Source organism: Anas acuta, chromosome 2, assembly GCF_963932015.1.
Source record: "Anas acuta chromosome 2, bAnaAcu1.1, whole genome shotgun sequence".
Taxonomy (NCBI): domain Eukaryota; kingdom Metazoa; phylum Chordata; class Aves; order Anseriformes; family Anatidae; genus Anas; species Anas acuta.
The window spans coordinates 62,742,353-62,769,058 of record NC_088980.1 but is presented as its reverse complement, the minus strand read 5'-3'; the positions used below and the strand labels follow the sequence as shown (position 1 = coordinate 62,769,058).

The 26,706-nt window shown below is 36.0% G+C and overlaps 1 protein-coding gene across 2 annotated transcripts in view; it reads right to left on the bottom strand.

Moving 5' to 3' along the window:
- Positions 1-3,022: 3,022 nt before the first annotated feature.
- Positions 3,023-26,706, bottom strand: part of SEPTIN7 (septin 7) — a 76,511-nt gene continuing 52,827 nt past the window's right edge. For both annotated transcript variants that reach the window (XM_068670430.1, XM_068670429.1), the window contains exons 3-13: positions 22,211-22,311; positions 21,478-21,612; positions 19,332-19,449; positions 17,412-17,504; positions 16,082-16,178; positions 14,463-14,514; positions 13,712-13,837; positions 9,672-9,692; positions 6,736-6,871; positions 4,578-4,717; positions 3,023-4,043 (exon numbers count right to left, since the gene is read on the bottom strand). In XM_068670430.1, the coding sequence (XP_068526531.1) occupies positions 4,004-4,043; positions 4,578-4,717; positions 6,736-6,871; positions 9,672-9,692; positions 13,712-13,837; positions 14,463-14,514; positions 16,082-16,178; positions 17,412-17,504; positions 19,332-19,449; positions 21,478-21,612; positions 22,211-22,311 (1,059 nt within the window). In that variant the 3' untranslated portion in view covers positions 3,023-4,003. The remainder of the gene's footprint in view (positions 4,044-4,577; positions 4,718-6,735; positions 6,872-9,671; positions 9,693-13,711; positions 13,838-14,462; positions 14,515-16,081; positions 16,179-17,411; positions 17,505-19,331; positions 19,450-21,477; positions 21,613-22,210; positions 22,312-26,706) is intronic.

Below are 26,706 nucleotides of genomic sequence, written 5' to 3'. Positions count from 1 at the left end.
AACCATGTGACTGAGGTGGGAAAAGCGACAAGGCAATGCAGAATTTCAGAAGTGCTCAGCTCCTGATGGTACGTGAGCAGCTCATTCCAGGAGGAGCAACAGCAGGTCCTGGTTCCAGCAGCAGGCTGGCACGCTGGCTGGCCACCAACCCCACCAGCCACCCAGCAGAACAAGCTCCTCGATAGGATATGGGATAAAGCATGATTGGATTGTGGAGAAGGGAGTAATTGCCTTTCATGAACCTTAAACAGCACAAGCCCAGGAAACTGAGATGTTGGCAATGGAGGAATGTAAACGGTATTGAGAGGCTTGAACGCATTAAGATTAAGCTGGCAAGAAACTTGAGAATTGCATACAAAAGCTAGCCCTCAAGGAAAAGCATGCCCCTTAGCTTGGGCACATAACACAGCCTGCCCTCGCTACCCAAGGACAAACTGTGTGAGCTAAGATGGACCCTTAATATACTGGTTGGCTCCACACTTACAGCTACACCTGGTTTGGCCACACCTTTTGCTTACTTCCAAAGCATAAAATTTTAATCTCCCACCCAGTCCCTGATTCCCATACTGATTTATTTGTATTGAAACCTTTAAAAACATGGTTTTAAACTGTTTGTGTTTAAGCCAGACTGAGGTGTTTCTTGAATCAAGAAAACCAAACCAACCCTCTTCTCAAACAAGTAAGGACCTCTTTGTTATGCTTTTTCTGGATATTATGAAGATCACCTCTCTCCCTAGGCTGTCAAATTGAGGAGTGTTTTTGGTATTGCTTGAGCAGCATGCTCACAAGGAGTACTCGGGTGACACGAGATCACCTGAACTCAGGAGGTACAGTATGCGGCCTTTTGATGGATCAGAAAGGGCACCAGCTGGTCAGTGACTACCAGATGGGAAAGCTGCTGTGAAAAGTGAAACCCTCAACGTCATCCCATGTTGTGGTTTAACCTGGCAGGCAGCTGGGCACCATGCTGCCATTCGCCCACTCCCCTCCTCCCCATCCCACAGAGGGATGGGGGAGAGAATCAGGGGGAAAAGTAGAACTCATGGGTTGAGATAAAGACAATTTAGTAGGACAGAAATAGAAGGGAAAATAATAATAAGAGAATATACAAAGCAAACGATGCACAGTGCAATTGCTCACCACCCACTAAGTGATGCCCTGCCATTCCCTGAGCGGTGGCAGTCCCCCGTTTTATTGCTGAGCACACCACGCTGCATGGTGTGGGACATCCCTGCAGGCAGTGCGTGCCAGCTGCCCTGGCTGCGATCCCTCACAGCTCCTGGTGCACCCCCAGCCTCCTCCTGAAGCTGAAACTAAGGGAGGCAAGAGAAAACGTCACCTGGATGCAATAGGTTTCTGACCAACTACTATACATCAGCCCACAACAAAGCCTCTGCTGCAGGTACTTTGAGTTGCAACACAAATAAGTAAGCTTAAGTTGCTATTAAGTAAAGTGAGTTTTTAGTTTACAGAAATAAAATGTTTTTATTATTATATATTCAGTGGGAGAAAAAATGGGCTGTCATAGTACTTCTTCAGCTTAAACATTTTTATTGGCTACACAATTACTCTTTCAAGGTGATTTTATTTATTTCCATTTATTACAAGTGTGGAAACTCTGAAAAAACTCTATCTTTTGGCAAACTCATACTTTTCTGGTGAAGCCCAAACTTACCATAAAAATCCAAGCATTTAAGAAACAAGTTCAGAAGGGATGCCAAACGGACAATGTTCTGTTTCCAAAACCAACTCAGAACATTTGATTTCCATATGCTCTAAATATTCATTCAAATACAATAGCTATTATGTTATGTAATATTTTATGCCCTCATACAAAGACCTAACGAGAGCATAACCTCATTTCTGATTACCCCAAATGTGGAGGGTGGGGTGAGGGCAGGTTTAAGGTAGGGACAGAAAGAGAACAAGTACAATTAAAATGATTTGCTGATAAATTAAATCCTTACTTCTGAACAAATGGGAATGCTAAAGCACAACCATTTCCATAGGAAGCAAATCCAGAGCTTTGACCAATCCTAAAAGCAATTCAGAGCTGGAGCTTCTTTTCCTTGCAGTAACTTTTGCCTGTTCTTCACATTGTTCAGTTTCATAAATTCCACTGAAACCTGAGAGGGCAGGCAGGGCAGACACAGGAGCTGTGATATATTAAAAGATGAGAGATTTTGCAATTATTTTGCAATTCTGCTTATTTGAAAGGGAAAACTATGTCTACTTATTGATGACCAGTGTCTTCTGTGAAAAGAAAGAGGCAGTGTATTTAAATGAGTCCTTTATACAGACTACTGAAAAGCTCTTCATTGGGAAGCTGTATGAATAAATGACATTTCCAATAAGTATAATTCACATAAAAGAAAGCATGGCAGCAGAAGTAATACAGTGGCATCTGCAAAAAAAAAAAAAAAAAAAAAAGCTGTTCTTCATTGTTTTGCAGGCAAACAAAAAACCAAAAAGATATAAGGAGTCTGCAACAGTTTAAGAAGTTACAACTGTTCTTTCTGTTCTTTAAATACCAAGTTCCTGACTACTACTACTACTAAAACTGTCTCAATTCACTTTGAAATCAAAATAAAAGGATAGAAAACAAATGCTTGCCAATGACAGAAGTTCCTGAAGAGGCTGCACATGTATTATAATGCAGCTAGATGCACATAAAAGCTTCTATAGGGCATAAAAGACGATGCAAAAGGCAGTATTCCTGGGCCTGGAGCAGGTCTGACACACAGCAGGAGAGTGTGGACAGCTGGTGCCCTCTTCTGGACAAGCTAGATACTTATTCAGCCAATGCAGATCACAGCTGGCCCCCGGCTACTCACTCACACAAGATTTACTAACAATTCAACAACTCACAGGCATTTCTGTACTTTAGGCTAATTCCTCAGGAAATTCAAAGACAGGTCAATGTGGGATGAAGACAAGGCCTGTGGGAAAGAGAAAACTGAAGCACTTCCCGAGTAAGTGCTTGGCTATACAACTCCTTTAAGATTTCTGACACATCACCATGTTACATCACAACATTGTTTATTATGTGACTTTTTACAATACAAACAAAAAAAAAATACAGAAATGCAGTATATGAATACAGCTAAATGCGAAATGGTGACTTTTTCTTGAGGCCATATTCCCATTTCTAGTAAAATAAAGAAAGACTGCACACAGGTAGAAACAGGTTGGTAGTTAACTCCACAATTTTGCCTAGAAATGACCTATAAATGCATTTTCCTGCTACTTACCATAAAATGTAAAAAGGGAGTTAAAGGAAAGTTTTACTCACTGGTTCCTACCATATGAAAGAAGCTATATTCTATTTAGGAGGGCCAATATATGGAAAAATATCTAAATTAAATGTTATTACAAAAATGAAGCAGTAATGAGATCCTTCAGGCTAAAGAAGTTACTAAATGAGAATAGCATATATTTAAAGAATCCAAAACATAAAAGGGTTGTTAAAAAAAGCTTAGGTGCACTTTAAGCCTACAACTTTTGTTTTTCCATGTGTACTTTTAAACAATGGAAGTGTCAAAAATAGGGTCAACTGTGTTAGACTAAATTACATTATTGTATATGCTGCACTGAATGGAATTCTTGTATTATAGTAATAAAGAAGCATTGTTTGCATCATATTATGGCAATTTGTCCTCACTAAAAACCGTCTTGAGTCCTTGCATTTTTGAATATCCTGTAAACCGTCAAACCACCAGAACATGATTGTACAATAGTAAAATGTTTTCTTTTGCATTAAAATGACATCTGTTTAAAAAAAAGGAAAAAAGGTACTTAGAGCTGTTATTTTTCCAAGTACACAACACCCTAGACAATTCAAGGCATCTCATTCTCCATCAAAATTAACAAAAATTTGTCATGCTGTTAAATCCATTTCTATGGATACAACTGGTGCAAAATTGATCAAACGGATCCAACAAACACTGATGTCCAGGCTGGCATATTGGCAACTAATACATAACTGGTGGTCAAAATGATGCATTTAAAATATCTTCCCTTTCTTCTTGTTCTTTTCCAAGGTTCTACAATGATATAAAAAAAAAAAAAGTAAAACATCGAATACATGTTATTAAATTCACTTTTTTACATGATTTTTTTTTTAAATAAGCATTTTCTCAAGTCTTACAGGTTCCAATACACTGTATGAAAATGTATTATATTCACAGCACTTGTGCATGAAGTCAAGCAGTGCATTTATCACGATACCCCATCTTTTGGATATCAGACTTAATCAGTTTAATTCTTGAAGCTTTAGCTCTCCACCCTTCAGAAGTCTGATACGATCCACCTTTCAAATACAACTTTTTTTTAGATAGATCTGGCTATGTATGAATATAGCATTTTTCCAGATTAAAACTTGCTTTCGAAGCTAATAATAATCCCAGTATTTTTGAGAGGTGTTCATCTGTACCTAACTGCAGTTTCATTTTTTTATTGGATTTTATGTGAATTTCCATAGAGGTTAAACACCACTGACCATTATTACTATGGCAATTTCCTTTTAACAGAAAGCTACAGAACATTTACCATGAACTGCAGATTAAGAATCAATTTACCTGGAGGAATTCTGTTGTTCCAGAATACGTTGCTGAGCTTCCCAGTTTGCTTTCTCATCCTCAAACTGGCGACGCTTTTCCTCTAATTCTTTGTGTTGTGCCTCCAAATTCTTTTTCATTTGCTCATGGCGTCGCTGCAGCTATAGAAAAAGTCATGAACACACTCAGCAAGGACACAGAACATTGCAGCAACAAACATCAGCAACTATACTAAAGTGAGATAGTATCAGTTTCTCTTCAGAGAAAGTAACTATTAAACTAAAAGTTCTAAGGTTATGGGTACAATTAAACACAAAGAAAAGCGTTTTAAATCCCTTAAACACGTTGTAAAGCTCACAGAAAACTCCCCAAATGCTGCCTGAGTCACAAATAGGAGTTGTAGCCAGTTACATGCAGCAAGCAACAGGAAACTCAAGGAAATGTTGGTATTTGATGCAAACCTTAAGCAAATTACAAAATATTTTAATATCAGTAATACATAACATAGTAGCTTTGACTTTGTGTGTAGGAAAAAAAACACACAGTGATTTCATCCTATAGCGTTAACTACTTTAAGGATCTGTTTGGAAAAACATTATTAAATGGATTAATTTACTCACTAATTAAATTAATTATTAGTAGTATTACTGAAGTGAATTGTCTACACTGCCAGTATTGCATAAGAAGTCTCTCCTGAAAGCTTCTGGTGATGGGACCGGCAATCAAATGCCCTGGATGCGAGAATGGAGACACTGTGAGGAAAAGTAATCCCATTCATGTGCTACAACAAGTTTTTTTAAACGAGTTCATTAAAACTCCCTCTTCTCTCTTACAAGTCCTTATTCTTATGCAAACCCTTTAACACAGATTTTACTTTTTTTTTTTTTAATATACTTTAAACTCAGCACGGTCTACTGCCTACTTATAAAGATATACAATGGAGTTTACGAAGTCATGAATGAAGAAAGGGGGGAAAAAGAACTTACCAGTTTCTAATTGTTTGTTCAATTCAGCAAGATGCTATCAGTGAAAAAAGTCGAGAGATAGTACATGCAAAAAGACATTTTTTTTGCCCTGTTTTTCATATAACAATTTATCTACAGAGTTGTTGTCACAGCACATTGTGGAAGCCAGAATTATAAATGGGTTTGAAATATTTACAGAAATTAAGGAACCAAAAGTTCATCAATGCCTAAATAAACACTGTGATTCAAATAAAACACTTAGCTTTAAAACTCCTAAATTTCCGACTGGTCTACCTTAGTATTTATATCCTTTGTTTACCTATTGACTTCTTTTAATGAACAAAAAAATAGACTGAAAAAAATGCAAGCCATCAACCTGATTCAGTATACAGTGGCTCCTTACAATGCCTAGACTGGCAAGCATTTCAACTACCCTGCCAAATTTCCTCACTTTCCCTCAAATTTGGAGCCACACTGTATCTTTATGAACATTGACTATTTAAAGCTCTTTCATTAAGCTTCTTGAGAGAAGCTGCTTACCCAAAACTTAAAATTAATTTTCTAGTTTAATGTAATTTTATACTAGTCTCTTAAAAAGAAAACACTTCAAGGACTGCTTGAAACCCATAAAAACAATTTCACTGTGAATAAAATCCATTCACCTGGATGAGACAGAAATTAGGAGTTAAATATCAATAAAATTTATATATGTTTAAATGATACAAAAATAGTGCCAACAAGATATGCCTGCCTCTTTCTTCATCTAGTAACTCTTATTTAGATTATCCCTTAGACACTGTATCAGAAGTTCCTCAAATGCCTTTTCAGTATGCAAAGCAAATTATTATTAACTAAATCAGCTTATGTAAAACATGAAAGTCTGAAGAACTTTTTTAAACAATTGTAAGAAAACAGGTATAAAATATTCCAAAGAGGGGAATATTTTAATAGTAATAATAGTATTTTAATATTTTAAAAGAGAGGGTAAGAAAATTAAGGAGTATTTTAAAATACTGTGATTGTGAAAATAAAACAAGAATGTATATGAACATTAAAGTTGCATTTGAAGTTTGTGCTTATACTATTTCAGCAAAGAGAAAAAGCTGGGAAAAATAACTGAGTTTTTGTTACACATAAAATGTTGGAAAATCTTGGAGAAAAGAACCATCTTTGTATTTGTTCACTTTCAAGCATATTTAAGACATTTTCCTTACCTCAGCTTCAGAGTCCTTCAGTTTCTGAACTTTTTCTTTGACTTTCATCTCAAACACCTGTTCCATCTCCATTTCCATTTTTTTCATTTTGGCTACATGCTCTCTCCTTTCCTCTTCCATCTGTGCCAACGGGCTCCTGCCACAAATCCAGAAGAAGTAGTTAGCTAATAATAACTTTTTTTTCTTTCTGTAATATTTGGGTATCTGTATAAAAAAAGATAAAAATGCTGAAGCATTATGATAAATAACACAGCCTAAATTCATTTTGCATTATTTCATTAACTGTTAAGCTTTCTACCAAAAGGAAATTTCATACAGTATATCTCCCCCCCTCCCCCCTTTTTGATTTATATTACATTAAGGTTAAAGAAACTCTTGACTTTTTATCTTTGGTAGAACCTGGTCATAGGTAGGGAATAAACCAAAGTTACGAGTAATAAAAAAAAATGAGTATCTTCCAAGTGATCTTCAGGCATCTTGTTCTTTGCAGTTCAAATATATATAAAAATCAATATAGAACCTTTATGTAGAACAGATTAATAAAAATTTTTTAATGGTGTTTCAGACAGAAGTCCCATTTTTCATTTAAATTGTCACTGTTCAGAGTGATAGTAAGCATCAAGTTAGCATTGCAACTGTGTTGAATGAGGTGGTCATACTTCCAAAGAGATAACATAGCAAAAAAGTTTTGGGCAACTGAACATTCATCAAAATGATAGCTGGAAGAATTTCCTTTAGAAATTTCCTTTAGAAAATTATTCATTAAATTGATGTATAAAAATAATATAATGTCATATATATATATATACATATATATATATATTTATATATATTTATATTTATTTATATTTATTTATATTTATTTAATGCTTACTACTCCTTGGAATCCTACAGAATTTTTAAAGCTGTATAAGCTTGTGACCCACACGAATGTGGTGCAAGCTCTGAACAGCAAGTTTCCCATTAAATACCCAATAAACAGGATGGTTTTGATCTAAGGATGATTGCTATATACAGCCTTATCATAAGAATTTCATGCCGTTCAAAAAAAGCAACCCAAACAAATCACTGGCCTCTTTTTTCAGTTTTGAGTATGCATGGCTTTGGAAAACATCAGTTTTAGTTGTCTTATTGATAAAAATGGAGAAAATGTATAGGGAGCAGTTACAATCAACAACAAAGGCTATCTGCTGTAATGTATGCATAATTTGCTCAGGCAAGCAAATTATAAATTAGAGATGGCAAGTTTAAGCCCTAGCAGAAATATTATTTTCACTTTCAGTGCTTAAAACAAACATAAAAACTCCAAACTGTTCTGCTTCAATTCATGCAGAAAAAGTACTCTAGGAGGCAAACTAATTAAGGAACTTCCAGCAATGACTGAAATAAAATTAGCAACATCCATTTTGATTCAGAATGTACCACTCATTCTTAAAGGAATGAGCTTACATATCAGCCATAGTTAAAATGTGTTTTTTAAGATCTGTTTTGACTGTTAATGGCTCAGTTTATCCTTATTGCTTGCTTTCGACAACTAGCCATACAGTGAAAGTAAGCAGGGTCCCATAAAGTTTAGGCCACGTGAACAGTTTTTCAAATACCAGCATTTTAAAATGTGCTTTAAAGGTGACCATCAGGAGTGGTAAGGAAAAAGAAAATGGCATTTCCACAAAAAATCTGATTGAATCTGAACTAATAGTTGCCAAGTTTGGACTGCTGAATAAAATTCTGTATTACATATGGAACTGAAACTGATCCTCAGTCTAATGCTCTCTAGCCATTCAAAAGGCCAACTGCTAGGAACTTTTGTCAAGGAAAAAAACTTGGTTAAACACGGGTCACATATAATAATACACAAAAAATATCTCGCGTAAGAAGAGAATGAAAGAGGAGGTGAGTAGCAGTATTTGTGTAAGCTAACCATCTGTCCTAATAAAACTATTTCACTGTTACTTTTAGAGGTGTAAAGTTCTCAAATATGCCTGTTCTTCAAAAATTAACTGAGACATGGATCTGAATACTAACAGATCATTGCTGCATTTCCCATAGACTTGGGAGGGAAGTAGTACTGTCCTTCTGTTGACAGCCTCATCGTCTAACACAGATGTCAGGCAAGCTTATTTGAGAATTTGAGAAAGTGGCAAAAAACAGTCCGCACAGAACATTTGATAAACTTACAAGTGAACATTTACAGCTGAGATTTTTACAACAGAGGTCACAGCTAGTTTTGTTGGGTCATAAGTATGTGACATGGGTAAGTACACATTATCCTTTATTTCAGGATAAAATAATACAAGGGGCTTAAGCAAAAAAGAGCTAAAAGCAAAACACTAAATAAATATGTAAAACATTTAACTGATTTAACAGGATGTGTGTTAAAGCAGCCCTCTAAGATCTGCAAAAGTTAAAAAGTTATTCTGCATATGTGCAAAGTGGAACCTCTGCAAGCCAGTAGTAAGATAAACCCATGGTCAGAAAAAGTTGAAGTAATTGATTTCCCAATTCAATGAAAACTTGTAAATTTACAGATAAGCATAAAGAATTAGTGGAATTTTCATAAGCATCTATATAAACATGATGAAGCTTGAGATAGAAACTGGGTAGATTTCACAATTTATGCACTGAAACAGCCTTTTCTACTCATTGTTGAAATTTGACCATATTTGTCTTGAGGCTTAGCCAAAAAGTTCCCAAAGAGAAAGGGTTTTTACAGAGATATTTGTCCCTGAAATTATTTATAAGTTCTTAAAATTTACATTAGCAGTGCTTTATAAGAAAACCAACAACAACAAAAAAACAGCTAGGGAAAAAAAACAATGGCAAGAGCTGGGTAACAGAAAACTGTTATAAATTTGAAACATTAAACAGTAAAACCCTTTTTGTGTTTAAATAATTTTTGTCTAAGTTTTTTTGGAAAAATTTAAATGACCACTTACATGCCTTCAACTGTGTCAAATCTAAAAAACAAAAAATACAAAGGCTTAGCTTAGCATGCTTAAATAAAACCACAAAACCAAAAAGCAGTAATTAAAAAAGTAAATTCATTATTAATAGAGTCCTAAAGCTAATTATCTGCTCCCCCAGAAAGCAAGTTTTTCACAGAAACAGGAAAGACTGTTAGTTAAAGCTTATTATATTTAAAGTTCAGTTAGTAAATCACTACACCGTGTAGATATTAACGCAGATTTGATGTGCAGATATTTTCAGCAATAGTTTACCTAGAGTATGCAAGCTCTTCAAGCAATTTTAAATAGTTTAGTGACACGAACAACCACTTGCTATAAACAAGTTTTATGAAACCTAAGCCATATCGAGGCTTATCTACTCATTAAAAATTATCTCCTAGTAAAGGATGTTATCAATTATGTCCTTTTATTAATGAAATTAATAATGTTCCTGTGCTGCCAAAAGAGCACTTCACATCAATGGCCAGCAGAGGTCTCACCGGAGGCTGTGCTCAGCTCTGGAGGAGGCTTCACTGCAGTTACTTCCCCTGAACTTGATGCTTTACCCTGAGCTTGTGTTGGGTTAGCATTTCACATACACCATAAGAGGAGAAAAAATTGTCTGAAAACAAGATTCTCATATTAAATCTCACAAGTAAGATGGGTTTAATACGCTAGAACTATTTCACTGAATTTCCTTCTCTCCGGTGAAAAGGAAGAATAGAACCTTGGCTTTTTGGTAAGATAACAGTAAGAATTATGGTCAAAAGGAATTAGAAGTAGTTCAAACTAGGCAGTTAGAAGGATTTATGCATTGTGTATTTTGTGACCCAGTGTGCCAGTTTATTGAACAAATCCCTAGATAAATAAGGCTGATCTTTACAGTATACAACACGACTCTCAATGAAATATGGTTTTATGTTGAAACTCACTGAAAATATCAACTTTGCATAGCAATTTAAGAATTTTATATTTCAGAGCAAATGCAAATTTTAGCATATGCCACAGAGTGCACATGTGAAATTATAGTTACTGCACAGTGTGAAGAGACAAGTTATTGATATACCTGAAGATTACCCTTGATGATTATTTATATATTATTTAAGAGATGGAATGATCTTGACAATTTGAAGGAATCAGACACTAAACCTAAAACACAAAAACACTACATAATCATGGTGCATGCTTTGGATGGCTCTTAGGTCAGTGTGTTACTTGTAGAAAAGTCGATTACAGTTTTACCAAAGCAAAGGAGGGAAAAATCAAAGAAAATTATCATCTAGACAGAACAAATTGCTTCAGTTCATCTGCACAGTATTATTAAATCTTGTAACATGGACTCATACTGATTTTCACATTTGCACTTTTGTTCAAAGAAATAAGTTAACAGTTGCCTGAAAAATAAAGATCCGCTAGGATCAGAAAAATATAGCTGCATTGAAGGTAAAAAGATCTTGTCTCCAATAGCTTTTGGAGAAGTGCAATAACCACAGCTTGTACAATCTCTTCCAGTTTACAAAAGAAACAGCAGGTTAGGAGTTTCCAGAGCCAGAGGTTGTATCTGTGTTTAACAGGATGCTTGTAACACCACCAGACAACATCAGAGCATGTCTCTATTCTCAGACAGAGACACTGGACCCATCTCCCATTAAAGAATCAGATTTCCAGAGGACAAGTCAGATATTGCTCCATTTTGAGACACAGACACTTCTTTCAAAAAAGGAAGCAGCCAAACATAAGATTCTTCAGGAGATGCACAGATAAAGCGTTAACATTCATTCTTCCCCCTTTCAATTAATTTCTAGGAAGACATGCATGGTTATTAGGAAAATTTTCTCTATGCTGATTCACCTATACTAAATTCAAAACCATGAAAGCACACTAAGCTTTAACATGCTTTTTGGCTTAAAAAAAATGCTGATAATTCAACATATGGAAAAAGTAGCAAGACAAGAATAGCATCAGCTCCTTCATAACCTGCATGTGCATTCATGATTTATAATTTTTTAAGTCACCCTGAGTTTGAAGAAAAACTGCAAAAAAATTCAAAATTTTGTATGTTTGCAATAGATTTTGCCATCTTTCAGATGGCTGAATCAAACTGTTAACTTATTTCTTGAGAAAAAAACCTGATAGCTCAGAGTGCCACCTTTATTAATTCACATCAGAGATTCAGTGCTGCAATATTATGTGCAGCAGATTTCTTAGCAAGAAAATGAGTTCCAAAAGGCACTTTTAACTATAAATATTCAGGTGGAACAGCACAGTGACCTCAGATGACAAAAAAATAAGCATGATTCTGAAAGCAAAGTAATTCCAAACATTTGGAGCACAAATCCTAGTGGAAAAAAGTTTCAGAAATTAGCAACTGATTGACAAGATTGAAAAGACTGAAAGAGGAAGAACACAAACATAGTTTCTGAAGTCCTTCTGGTACAGGTATATATACAGAAATGCATCTTATTTTGTTTGTAGTATGGGAATCAAAAAATCACTTTCTTAAAGAAGAAAACCAACAAACAGTACCTTGGATATAACTAATAGACTAAGTCTGTAGGTACAGACTAACATAAATACAAACAGGCACAAAACACAAGAAATAGTAAATGTTATCACAAAAACCAAGGTACTTCTAAATCCGAAGAAAATCCACTGAGATTCAGAAACAGAGAGAAACTGCTACTAAACACTGCATTAAAAAATCAAAACAAATTCCTATGATACACAAAAGAGCAATAAAAAGTTTCACTTTTCAGTACAATGATAGCAAATAGCACAGTAAAAAATAAAGAGAACAGTACACTAAAAAAGTATAACAATAGCAAGTTAGATAGATGCTGGAGGCAGTGAGTAATTCTCTATTCTGCATTTTCTTTAATCCACTGTCATTGAACAAAGAATTAGGCTAAAGATCTTCCAACCAAAGGCTCAAGAGGGCTTTCTTCCCTGTTGTTCTCCTAGCTGTGCTATTTTGTTCTCCATGGTGACTATTTCATTTAGTAATTTCTGTCTTTAAAACTCCTCCCCTCTCAGCCATAATACTGTACTGTCATGAGGATGAAGTGCAGCTTGAGAAAAAGTTCCAACATACTTGCTATATGTACTTAGGAGCCTTGACATGTAAATCAGGGATAACGTGATGGCAATAAATATAAGTGAGAAGTAACCACTGTGCTATAAATATATTTGAGGACTACTTCTGTCTGAGACTTGACCTCACTACATCACTAATTCATAATAATTTAATAACTGATTATTGTTGATAAATATAGAACTGGGGAAATGCATGTATTAAATGAAAAAACATGGTATTCTCAAATAGTATTGTATATGAAGAATTCAATAAAGCTTGCTTTTAAATCTTCAAATAATTTTACCGTGTTGGCAAACAGCTTGCCGTCAAGATGACCGTCAAGGTCAGTGGCCGTCAAGATGACTTACTAGCATTAAAGAGCAAAAACTGCAACAAAAATAAAAGCAAAACCCCTGCATTGCAACTTTCCTCTCACAATGGATGAAGATGTTGCAATAATTCCACTATCATGATAAACAACCTTAGAAGAAGCCATGGCAGCCATTCAATAATGACAGTGCGTCTGGATTGCCAAAGTTTCTAAATAAACATTGATCTATTTTTCTCTCAAAAACATCCCTGATGCTGACTATTGAGTATTCATACAAAAAGAAATAATGACAAAATAGTATATATACCAAAATAGAAACACTACTGCACAAAAATTTTCCAGTATCTACTAATGAAATACAACTTAGAAACAGTGAACGTATGGTTTCTCTTCAAAACTGAATCCAACTAAACCCCATTTTTTTAACCTATTCACTGAAGACTAGTGTAAACCTTTATGAAACAGAACAAAACATGAGTAAGCCAGAATTATAGTGTTCACAGACCAGAATGCAGCAAAGAGGCAAATGACTGAAGAATAGAAAGTGAAATAAATAATTCCCACCATGAAACCAACTAAAAAATAGCAGAAGGATTAAAGAGCAATACAATCTCAACAAAAACTTACTTTGTTAGCTGCCCTTTGTTTTTGTTGTTGTCAACACCGTTGTAGGTAACAGCTGCCAGTTTTCTGCTCCTATAGTTCTCATAATGTACATTGTTAGTGACATCCTTCAGGTCCTGCATATGAGTTCTGTCAATAAGTATAATTTATCAGCTTAGTACACAAATACAAAATACTATGTGCAAAATTAGTCTCTGCACCTTGTGCAGATTGACTCAAACTATATTCTGCCATTAAAGTCCCATTCCCCACAACGTTGTCATTCTTCCATTTAAATAAGAGTTGTCAAGACAGCTAAGTCACAGAAATAGCTGATTATTTTGCACTGAACTAGCAATTGTTAGAGCAGATGAACTTACTGAACCGCTGTGAATACAGGAAGAAAAATCTCTCAGCGCTTAACACAATGAAGGTTGCTTTAGAAAATGCTGACACTGAAAATTTAAAAAGATGTCTGCAACTAAGTACACGTCAGCACTAACAGACAACTTGGGTTCCTATCGTTTATCACCTTTAAAAAAAAAAAAAAGAACAAATCAGAAAGAAGAGTGCTATCCAATAAAAAAAATTCACTGGCACCACTAGCTAGATATATGGTTAAACAAATTGGTTTCAAAGAGTACAAATTTTGTTTACAACTAAAAGCACTGGATTAGTATGAACTCACAAGTTTAGATCTTTTTTTCCTCCAACATAAAACTTTCCAGCCTGTTAGACATACTAGAAAACTCCATGTTACCCATTAGTTGCTTACCTTATCAACATGTTCCTCAGAATTGTGAAGTCACAGTGTTCCCCATTTTCAACTGTGGAAAATGATAATTTTTTCTTGAGACTCCAACCAAAATATATGCTTTACTCAAAGACATCATCCACTTCCTATGCTCATTCAACAGGTTACGCCCAGACTTTTTTCACTCACACAGGATGCGTGTTTACAGTGGAAGAGAATTAGTGATACGACTTTATCAGTACATCTCACCAGCCAAGGTAGGTTCCCTTAAGCCATACTAGAAAATTGCACCCTGAATCAGTATAGCAGAATAAACCACCTCAGCAGAAACAGTTTTGCCAGTTTAACTAACTTCATGATCCCTTGGAAGCCCTGTCAGCACAGCTGTATTATTGAAGGTCAGACATTAACTGAAGACCTCAGTCTAGATCCAGTTATGCCCAAAACCTTTAGAAGACAGACTTTATGAAGTCTATTTCTCCCTCCAGCCCCACCAAAGGAGATGCAAGTCTTTAGTTCAATTTTAATGCATCTTTTGTTGTTCAACTAAACAAAGGAAGTCTGTATATTCAATTTGATGCACTTGTCTACAACGCGAGTGTGAAACATTTCTCAAGTTTGTTTTAAAATAAAGAAGAGCAGTACCATTTTGTACATTTCAAAATACTAACGCAAGAGCCTTAAAATAAAGCTTGATCATCTCTGGTGCAGCTGGTTTTTGCTTTGTGCCAAACCTCATTTCCTGCCAGACATGTACTTTAAAGAGACATACTGCAGCTTTTTAAAGTATTGGTCCATACTGTGCTTGGATTCTTTGCTATTTTGACCCATATTGAATTTATAGTCATTGCCCTTGAAAGGCAGAAATAGTGAGAAAAATCTTCTCTTTCTTCAATACATGCACACTACAAGGAAAAAACGTGTAATCATAATGGAAAAACAACGCAAGTTTATAACAATTCTTTTCTTTATATGGCATGGTGCGAGCTTTATTTTTCATGTGCTGTTTCACATAGGTAAATAGATTTGAAGCACAAGCAATGGTTGTCAGAAGAACATCGTTATCTTTAAAGCTTATCTTCTACTGTTAGAAAGATCTAAACAAAGGAAAAAAAGGAACTATGAAAACTATTCAATTCAATACAAGCTACCTTCCTGTTGCTAAGCCCCAACAATTAAGGCTAATATATTTTGGGTATTTGATAGGTATAAGAATTTGGGTATTTAAATTCTTACAGAAACTTTAAACTGAATTTATGCTAGTGAAGCTGATCAAATTAACATTTATAATGTGAATACCCTGAAAAAAAAAAGAATTCAAGAAATAAACACAGTTTATATGTAAGAAATTAAAATAAGAATGCTAGTAAACACTTGGAATTTAAGCCTCATCTTATGTAGGAACTGTAATAAGTTACTACGGGTTTTTACAGTTCCTCAGTGAAGCTTCAACAGGAATCTGCTTGCAAAATTACACGTTGCTGAACCTTTACCTTGTTCCTGTCAGAATAACAAAAAATAGTACGTTCAATAGATTTCCAATGTACATTATACCAAGCATTTTAAAAACATTTCAAATGTTTTTAAACATTTGAATCCTAATACGTTTCAAATGGCCACAAATAATGAAAAAGCCTTACCTTCTGCAACTCCCCACGGGTACTGCCTTCCTCTAACTCTCTTGCCATTGACTTCAATGATCGTATTACTACCTACCACAGCAAGAGGTAAACGATCCTACAACATAAAGTATTGCTTTAAAAATCAAACTTCTCTAATGCAAAAATATACCATAAGCATATCATGTATAAACTTGACTGAGACCAGTTGGGTGCTGTAACACTGTGGTGCAGCTTGCCCAAACAGCCAGAATAGTTGCATTCACTAACCTCTGACTTGTTTTTATTACACACATTCTACACACACACCTTTCTGAAATTCCCTATACACTGTCACATACTGTAAATCTGGGTAAGAAGCAGACACTACTGTTACTTGGTAAACTGCACAGGCAAAACCATTTTCTATTTAATTAACTTGCACAGTAATTATTTATCACTTTGTATCCCCACTGGCTACAAGGGTTGTTGTTTTGACTGGATCTTGCATCCAATTTTCAAACATTTGCCAAAAACACTAATTCAGGTCCTTGTTTTCAACTGAAGCAAAAATCTTTTCAGTATAACAAGCAAAGTAGTCAAGAGCTGCTTCAAATAGCTGAAAGGAACAGCATACAAAGCCAAATATTTTGGACTTCCATCCTTGCTTTTATTCTTCCTCTTCTCCTTTAGGCTAGCACATCTTAGTCCCAGAATAGCATTCATTTGTGCCCTTTGTGTTTTATCTATCCTAGGCGATTCCCACAGTAACAAAAGATGTAAAAGCTTTTATAGGCTGTTAAAGTTACTGAGCAAAAAAGATAAGTCCATCCACAAGATGGACTTCAACATGAAAGAACGAACCAAAAAACACAAGTAAACAAAGAAGTCATGCAACAGCCTGACAGCCCAACAGTCATTCAGATTTCCTTTAGTCATTCGTCTAAATTAAGGTTTTGGTATATCAATTGGTCAGACATCACTTCTATTGAGTACAATGCATGCAATTCATGCCACTGCACACCTTCCTTGCCTCCTACCAAGCTCACAGTCAAATGAAGTGTGGCAGGCAGGTAGAAGTCAAACAGGGATTAAATAAAAAGAAAGCAAGTGATCTGTAATCTTTCAAAAATTTATCAATGAGAATGTGATCTCATGTTCTCGTTCTAAATTTCACCCATTAAAGGACTAAAGCAAATCTGAGAAGAACTTCATTCTCTCAAATAAGAAACAGTGCATCTTTGAACAACCTCTCATCTTTTTATCCTCTACATTTTGGTGGGTTCTTCACTATCAACTAAGCTTTTCACTCTCCTCCCCTTTCCCTCCCCCCCAATCAAAGCAAAAGAGATGCAGTTAAAGATATATTTACCTTTATCTTTTTAACAATCTTACTTTCTTCTTCATCATCTGTTTCTGGAAATTCATATATTTTAATTTTGTGTTCTTGGATTTCTTTCATTATCTAAAAACAAGAACATGTTATTTGCTTGAGGTATGCAGCAAGAAATAAATTATAAGACTATGAAATCTGATTCCCCCTCTTTGCATACTAAGGTGATTAACTTACATCATAGAACTTATACACATTTAACACCATCAGGCTACTCCAAGGGATTATTAGCAGGACCATCACTCCTGTGGCAGGAGAATGTGGATTAGAGCCAAAGACCTCATAGCTAATGGAATGCTGTCCATCAATGCAAGGAACAAGAATCAACCAGCAGTTTTCTACGTCTGGGCCAACAGGGAGATTTACGTGAATGGCTGCTCCAACTGCACATGCAAAAACTAATATGATCAAACTTAAATTCTCAGACTAGTCTAGCAACTGAATACCTTATAAAAAAAAACTGAGTAGATAACTGCTGGCATACTTCAGCCCTTTTAATTCCCACAACAGCTACTGCTGTCACACCTATTCTTTTCTGTTTCCAGCTTGCCTGAGCACCGATTGCTTGAAGCAAGATCATCTATTTTAGATAGAGCTTGTGACTGATGGACTGATTCCAGTGGCAAGTTGGATTGAAAAATATTTGCAGGCACTAATGAAAATGTAAGAATAACTGACAGCCTGATCAAAAATGAGGCTTTACTGTTTTGGTGCCTGATTTGTCCGAAGCATATTTTTAGAAACAAGCTGATTAGTTTTCCAGAATTTTGGAATGGAAAAGTATTATGCCATTTAGCTGACAGCTACATTGCAGAGCCTTTGGGAATATTTCTGGTTCATGAGTTTGCAATCTTACAAGAAATATATGCTTCCAATTCAGGCAAGGACTTCTTTTCAAAGTTTCATTTTGGAAAGTCTGCCGCATTTAACATCAACTCATTGATAAAGCTATGTATGTACTAAGAAATATTCTGCATTCTACCTTTTTTTTCCCCCTTCCACACAGGGTTACATCCAAAGAAAAACCACTTGAAAAGCTAACAAAATGGACTTTAGGTCTACAGCATCTTGCCTACACTTCTCCAAGGCAGAAAATGTCATTGCATTTTAAGTCTTAAATCAAGAACTTTTTGCACAGCATTTCTTAATGCCAACTTTTTTTTTTCAGAACCTGTGTTTTTTTAAAACTAGGATGGGACTCAGTTCAACAAAATCAACTTCATGTCTCATTTTATCCTATTCTGTGTTCTCCTTATCCTCCTCCTTGCATAGCTGAAATAAAACAATCCACTTGGGAAGCATTACTACTAAATTTATTGTAAAAACACAAAGAAAATTTCATTGTGTCAATGTTGCAATTATCTAACCATCTTTAAAATACATTGCTACAGCCCAAAGCTTAACAGAGGCATACTGTTTCAAAGCTAGTATTTAATGTATCTTTACATGGCATTCACTTTCATATTGAAGTGCTAATAAAGTCAGTAACAGTGTAAATACTGTTAAATACTGTTTTTGTGTGTGTTTTGGGGATTCTTTGTTTGTTTTTGGTTAGTTGGTTTGGACGTTTTATTGTTTTCTTTTCTTTATTTTAAACAACTTCTGTTAGGCACCTAAATCTTGAAAGTTCCCTTCCTACCTTACTGATTTTTATCTCAGTAGTGAAATACTTCACCTGCCAAGAATCATGCTACACTTAAAACATCTTTCCCTGCGGACAGAAACAAGATTTCACCAAGAAATATAATTAAATCTAGAGATATAAATTACTTAGCTTTGCTGTCTCAAGTCACTGCTTCAGGGTTTAAATTTTGCATACAAGAAGTTAAATCTCACCATTTCCATAGGGACCGGCTTACTAAATTAGTCCACGTCGTAAATATTCGTCTTTCAACTCACCTGTTTTTTAAACTGTTGGCATTCCTCAGGTGTAAGTGTGTCTGCTTTGGCAATGAGTGGAATTATGTTCACTTTTTCATGCAGGCGCTTCATAAACTCTATATCCAAAGGCTTAAGTCTGAAAGACAGCATTAATTAATATAAATTGCAAGGCTTTGAACAAGAACATACAAATGATTCAGGATTTGTCCTGACAACTGTTCTTAAGGCACTGATTTATAAGTGATAGATGGTTGAATGAAATTCAGAAAAGACTACCAGCAACTGCTATAGGAATTCCTTAGCATAGTATAATGCTATGAAAGTAAATCATACATTAATGTTACTAAGCAGTCAAGAGAATTCTGTTAGCTGAAATTACATTCATTTAAGCAAGTGATAAAAATTCTTCTACCAAGGCTCGTGTCATTAGCCGGAAAATAGTTCTATTTAAAACCTGACTTGGTAGGAGTTTATAGTTGTGAATCATACCATGTTCACATATCCAGCTCTACTTTCTGAAAATTATGTTTATTTACATGTCCTTTCCTGAGAGTGAGCTGTAAGATTCTTTTTTTATATGTATTGCTAAAGACAGTTAAAACTGTGGCCTGCATACAAACAAAACAGAAGTATCTCATCTCTGAAGTACTATGTTTAACAAAAGAACATTACGAAAGAGGATGGCAATGACTTAAAAAAAAAAAAAAAAAAAACACCCACCACACAGGTACATCAGAACACCAGGTACGGGTCAAAATGGTCAATAGTTCCTGTTTGCTAAAGTAAAGCCATAGGTTTTGATGCATTAATGCTTTAGAATTATAACAAGTTCAGTCAGGCTTAAAGGATTCACTTAAAGGATTTAACAAGATTATTTCTCATATTAAATAAATTAGGATTAGGAACAGATTGATTTGGTACTCAAATTAGCTTCTCCTTGAAACCATATACATACATACATAAAAGAATAAACAAAACGTCACAGAAAACGTATTTATCTCCAGTTTAACAGCTTCTACTTGCTGCTGAAAGTCACAGCATGATTCCTTTAAATAGCTAACATTAATGTATGTCTAGTTTAAGAGCACTGGTGTGGCTATCCATTCACCCTTGTATGCTTTCCCTCCCATTTCAAAAAGCCACCTAAATCAACTTCTGGCTGATGGGCAGCTGCCAAAGGAGGAGGATAGTTCCCAACTACAGCACTTGCTTGATTAACACGCATGTTGATCAAAAGAAGTTTAGTGAAGACAAGTCTACATTAGAAAAATAGCATTTTCTTTCCAAAGTTTAGAACTCTGTGTAGTTCAAAAATGGTTACTGGAACCATTCAGATGCTAACTAGAGAAGCTGAATGTAATAACAGGCTTTTTTCACTACCAGAGGAATATTCCTCAGGATTTCTTCATTACTTCCTTCACAGCATTTTACTACTTTCCATCTATTCAACAGAATAGGCTACTTATCTTCTCCTCCTCCTGGTTTTGAAGGTACCACTTAAGGAGTCTCTGAGAAATTTAATCACTTGTAATACAATAAAATGCTAAGCAACAAATTTCAGATCTAGCTGGCCTGCATCTAATACACCCCGGAAATGCAGCTCCCTCTCTCCACCACTAGATAGAAGTCTGATCAAGTTAAAAATAGGAAGGGGTGAAGGATTGCATAATAACTGGAAAAATAAAATCCAGAACATGGATATTGCAATTGTCACTAGTCAAAGGATTACACTCCAGGTGAATAAAACATTCTTAAAAGGATGCAAGTAGCTTTCAATCTTTGATTTTATCATTAACCTCAGAGGGAAAGAAAAATCCTGTTGCCTGAGATGTGTACCAGCTTCTACAGTTGAAATTTAAATGTGTTTGGGCAAAGACATACATATCAGAAGCAATCCTGGCACTTTTGAATACTTATGTGTTTTTTAATTGTTCTATTTTTTTCTTGTTATGTTATTAATGCACCATCATATTTTCTCGTGGTCTAACTTATTACCTGGCACGCTTGCTGATGTTTGACAAGTCAAAGTAAGTTCGTCTTTGAAATTAAACATGGTCTGCAGTTAATTAAGAAGCCATATCTGGAACTTTCCATACATAAGAATGCCAAATTTGGGTGTTTGAGATATAGACAGAGAAAGGAAACAAAATACACTAATACTAACCCATGTCCTGAAGGAGCAATGAAGTATAAACAGCACTGCACTCTATTATCTGGCATCTGACGTCTGTTTACTCGAGATTCTGCGTTCAGGTAGTCCTCGAATTTACTGTCGATGTAGTCAATAACAGGCTGCCAGCTGCAGAGGTTACATGAATAAAAACCTGTAAGTTACATCACTTATGTAAAAAAGTCTGACTTTGCTAAGAATTAAGTGTACACTATTTCCCTGTGACTTTTTTTTTATTAAAAGAATTCAACACAGTATATTGTAAGCAACCAGCTCCTCAACACACTATCAAGTTACATAGCTGTACAGATACAATCTACTAGCTCACTGAAAAACCCTTTCAAACACCATTACCATCACTGTAATAGCATTAAAGAAAATCCTTAAAGAGAGTATAGGAATACACCAAAGGAATATACTTTCTGGTCAAATCTTGTGAGAGCATACAACTAGGTTTAGCATACTGTAAGTGTTGATACAGTTCTAAAGGTTCCATTCACTTTAAAGATAATTAGAGACAAGCTGATTGTGTTTCAATCAAGTCATAATGGTAATAGAAACTACAGTAGTCTAAGTTTTCAGTTAATAGCAAACTGCAGACAAGTTTAAAGCCATGAACATTTTAACTGAAGATCAAAGTGTACATTTTGAAAAAAGTCAGAATGCATTGTCTCACACATACAAAAGAGATACAGAATTTTGTGGGAAAACACAAAGAATGTCTTACCAATTACTATTATCCACAGCATCTCCAAATCCTGGTGTGTCAACTATTGTAAGCAGTAACTGAACACCACCTTCTTTGATTAGAACTTTTGACTGCTCAACCTGTAAAATGAATGAGATTAAATGCTTGGCAATTTAGCCATTGATTTTAAACACTAGGAAAAGGATTCAATGAATAAGAAGTCTGACAAAGAATTGCTGACCTTTCTGCTTCAGAGCAAACTTGCTTTGCTTATAAAATCCAAATTATTTTGATATTTGTTGATTCATACATTTTAAATTTAAATCACAACTTTTTTTTTAAACTCAGTAATAGAACCCATCTAAGCATATAAAATGTCCCAATAGTTTAACTCCTGTTCAAAAGAGGAAAAACTCTCAACAAGAATACCGATGCCAGTACAAAATTGAGAGAGAGAAAGAGAGAGAGAGAGCACTAATCCCCCCTGCCCAAACAACCCAACTAGGCTAGAAACGTAGCTATACTCTAGTCCAGGTTATTAAAAAGATATAACATATTTATTTGTCTGCTTTTAGTGCAATGCTTGGGAAAGGAATCCTAGAAAGTGAGGGTTTCCTGCTACAGAGGCAGAGAGATGGGAAGATAATGCAATCTCGCTGCAATCTGCTGTGCCAGAGGTGACGTGACTGTAATGGTTTCTGTTAGCTCAGTGCTCGGATGGAAGCCTGACTCAACAAGACAACTGCTGCAGCGCAAGACATGATGCAAGTTTTGGGTGTGGGAGCGCCTGCCCGAGTTGTGACCACCCATCTGCAGCACAGCTCCGTCCTCTTGCAGGAAGCAGGTTGTGAAACAGAAAGCTCAAGACACATGGCAAATGAATGGCTAACACTTCATATCTCAAGAATTATCGCCAATGCCAGCATCAGGTGCATCTCCCTGATAAAGCAGCATTCGGTGAAAAGAGAGCTATAAGCACTGTTGTATCCGCCAGTCTGACCCACAGCAGTGAAAAAAAAGAAAATCACATTAGCAGTTTGGCTCTTTTGAACTGCTCACATATTTAATCATGCTTTTTCTGATATTAAGACAATTTCTATTAATTATTAGTGAAGCTGCTTTCTTGACACAAAATCAATAAATTAATTATGCCAGCCATTTATTCCTAACAGCAAGTGGCTGCAAATAAGTTTGCAGATGTTTACGCCACAGTGTTGCTTAACATACTTCTTAAGCCTCCTGATCATTACCTGGGGAGAGAAAATTAAGTTAAAAGTAACTAGGTGAACCCTTAGAGAAGATGCAGTAATGAACTTTCAGAGAGTATAAACTTGGATAATAAATCCCATCTGGATGGCCTCTTTTCCAGCTCAAGATTTGAGAGATCTCCTCAATGCTACTGAAGTGCTTGCACATACCCATTTGCACAGCTGAAATGGATTGGCTCACAACCACACCTGAAACTTGTTGCAAACTCTTTGCAGTCACTGGTTATGTGATGCAACTCCAAACTACAAGATAAATTAGCACTCTGCAGAAAGTCAAACTAAATACCTCTTGCACAAGTAAAACACTGACTATAATTAAGAGGATGTTCAGAAGCACAGAAAACATCAATAAATAACTCCAAAGAAGCTGGGGCTCTGTATTTAACCTCTGAATTTGCAGAACATTATTTTCCCCTACTTTTCAGCAAGGATCCTATCCAAGCCAGACCTATCCATTTTGCTCCTAGGTCTTGACAAACAAATACAGCAATACCATGGCTGTCTGAAGCCTGCGGTAATTATGAGCTGGTTCCTAACCAAACAAAAAGGCAAAAAAGAAAAAATCATTAATGCATCTTCACAAAACAAGAACGCCCAGCTCTGGGCTACCTGGGTAGTCAGTCACAGGAGAAGGTAAATTGGAGTGGACTTGGAGGTCAGTTAATTCCATCTCCTGCTCGAGCGTGCCTAACCACAAAGTTGGGAAGGTTTAAGACACGATTAAAGAACAAACAACAAAACCGAAACACACAACACCCAGCAGCCTAAGACACCACCAAGTTACCCTTTCTATAACTGCACAATTTCTATCCTTCCAGAAGTGTCCAGTCCAAAGCAGCGAGAGCCTGGGAATGCATATGCAGCATTTGAAAAACTTAAGTTTTAATTGTTGTGAATAGATCTTTTTTTCCCTCGAGAGCGCTACAGAGAAATTTTATTGTACACAATTGATGCCAGAACTCAAGGCAGTAATCCCCAGGCACACAGTCAACTCAGCCAAGAGTTTACTACTCACAAGCTTTAGCACGCAGGAGATTAACTTCTGATTCCTTTAATTCTTTTTGCTCTCTTGCATGCAGTAACCACAGAGCCCTCACATAACGGAGCTCTCTGTAAGCATAAGAAACCTGTAACACTTTCAAAATATTGCAGATGATAAGGTTAAGAACTGTAGTATTGCCAAGTGCTACAAGGTATCGACTTTATTCTCTGGCACACAAATTCCCAGCAAAAATCATTAAATTATTACACTCTCATAGCAGAATGCTTATTCAGAAAAAGCAATTAATCAAGTACAAGTTTGAATGTGTGTTTACAACAATGAAAAAGGAAGGTCAGGAGCTCTGTAGAAATGCCACACCATACGTTTTTCCTGACCCTGTATGCTTGTAAGTGTGGCTAAATTCCTGAAGTCACCTTCTGACAAGTGGCCTGCAGTAACTGAGTACCTGCAGGCAGCACTAATACCTTCCTAGGTGGTGGGGATTTAAATTCTTACGTTTCATCAATTCATGCAGGTATCTTGCAGAGCTTTCAAATACCTACAGAACAAGAAACTCAGTGCATCTAGGTAAGTGTGCCGTGAAAGCATGGGAGACAGACAGACCATATCCACCACACACTGTAAGCAGCAGACATGGCTGGTGAGAGACAGCAGGTGAAGACCCTGCCATAGAGCCTCTGTGTCTTTCTTTCGTAACCTGGATGGACGTGCCCATACATGGTCAAAGGCACAGCAAGCAGCAACATCTGGCAAAGACCCAGAAAATCTCTGTAAACGAGTGTCATTCATAGTTAAGCATCCAACTGCATCCTATCATCTGGTTTTAGAAGTATTCCCAAGGGATTCATGGAAAACATTAGTTCAAGCCTTGGAATTTAAAACTTTTTAATGAAAATCTACTCCGAGCGGCCATTTTCCCATGCACTCTGGCTAGCTGGGTCACGCTGCTCTGTCCTCCAGCGCTGCACCGAGTCTTGTGATGCCACACACGTCACAGCTCGAGGAACTTCAGTGGGTTAAACAAGACTGCACCCATCTGACATCAAGTCATTTACTATTAGCTGTTTTCCGTGAAAGGAATACAAAGAATCTGCCTCACAAAACGACATGCTGCTGCTTTCAAACATTGCCCAAAATACAGTTTGCAATTATCTGAGTGAGTCTCTTACATGATGCCTGATCAATAAATGGTTCCCACCATGTAAGAACAGGAAATTATTACGACCAAGATTTTAGGATGCTTTGGTACCCTAAATTTTCTTTTGTCTGTTTCACCTCTACGCTACAAAACCCTTAGCGTTTTTCAATTCAGAAAGGTTTGCAGTGGCAAAGAGCACAGATCCCATGGATCCAAAGAGCAGCTTCTGCTGCTAACTCTTTGGTTTCACATTTGATTGGAAGCTGTGTGCTGGCAATTGTGGCTGTCTTGTATGTGATTCCAAGGCTGTAGTGGCAGACTATTTTATCCTCACTTCGAAACTGAAATAAGACAGTTTCATCTCTGAAGAATGCAACATGTCAGGATGATTAGATTATCTAATTTTGCAACCAAGCAGATGAAAGTACTTAACTCGGATTCCAGAAACTCCACAGACAGAGCGTTCAGTTAGTTTTCCTTATAGTGATCCACCATTAATCAGGGATGGGCTGAGTTAATTTGAAACCTGTCTTGCAATTTTTTGTTTTAGCTTGTATGTTTTTTTTTTTTTTTTTTTTAATTGGGAAAAATAGTAAAGTAATATCTTCTAATGACAGGAATCCAACTCATCCTGAAGTTATTTAAAACTATGCCTGTAAGTGAACTTGAATTGATTTAGCTTCGGCTAACAATGTGTAATCAACAATAGCAGAATCACAAGAAGCCCTTCTACCAATAAAACTCATCCTTCTGCTAAGTTTTCCAGCATTCACCAAGCTTCATCTCCTTTCCTTAATAAGCGTATCATACTAGAAATAAACTATTTGCACCTTTTCCACACCACTTAACATTTCTTTGAACCATATACCTAAACTCAGCCTAATTCAAATAATACTCTACTACCCCTACTAACAAGCCCATTTTGTCAGTCACTGTTATCTTATATTAAAACCAACCAAATAGTTTAACAGACATGGCCGAAGCTTAGAGAAATGTAAATATATTATCAAACTCTGGATGTTCAAAAACTTTCCTCCAAATAAAAAAATAAAGTAATAATAAAAAAATCAATATTCTGCAAATACATTTTTTATTAGTACTCAAGCCTGATGTTGGCCTAACCGAC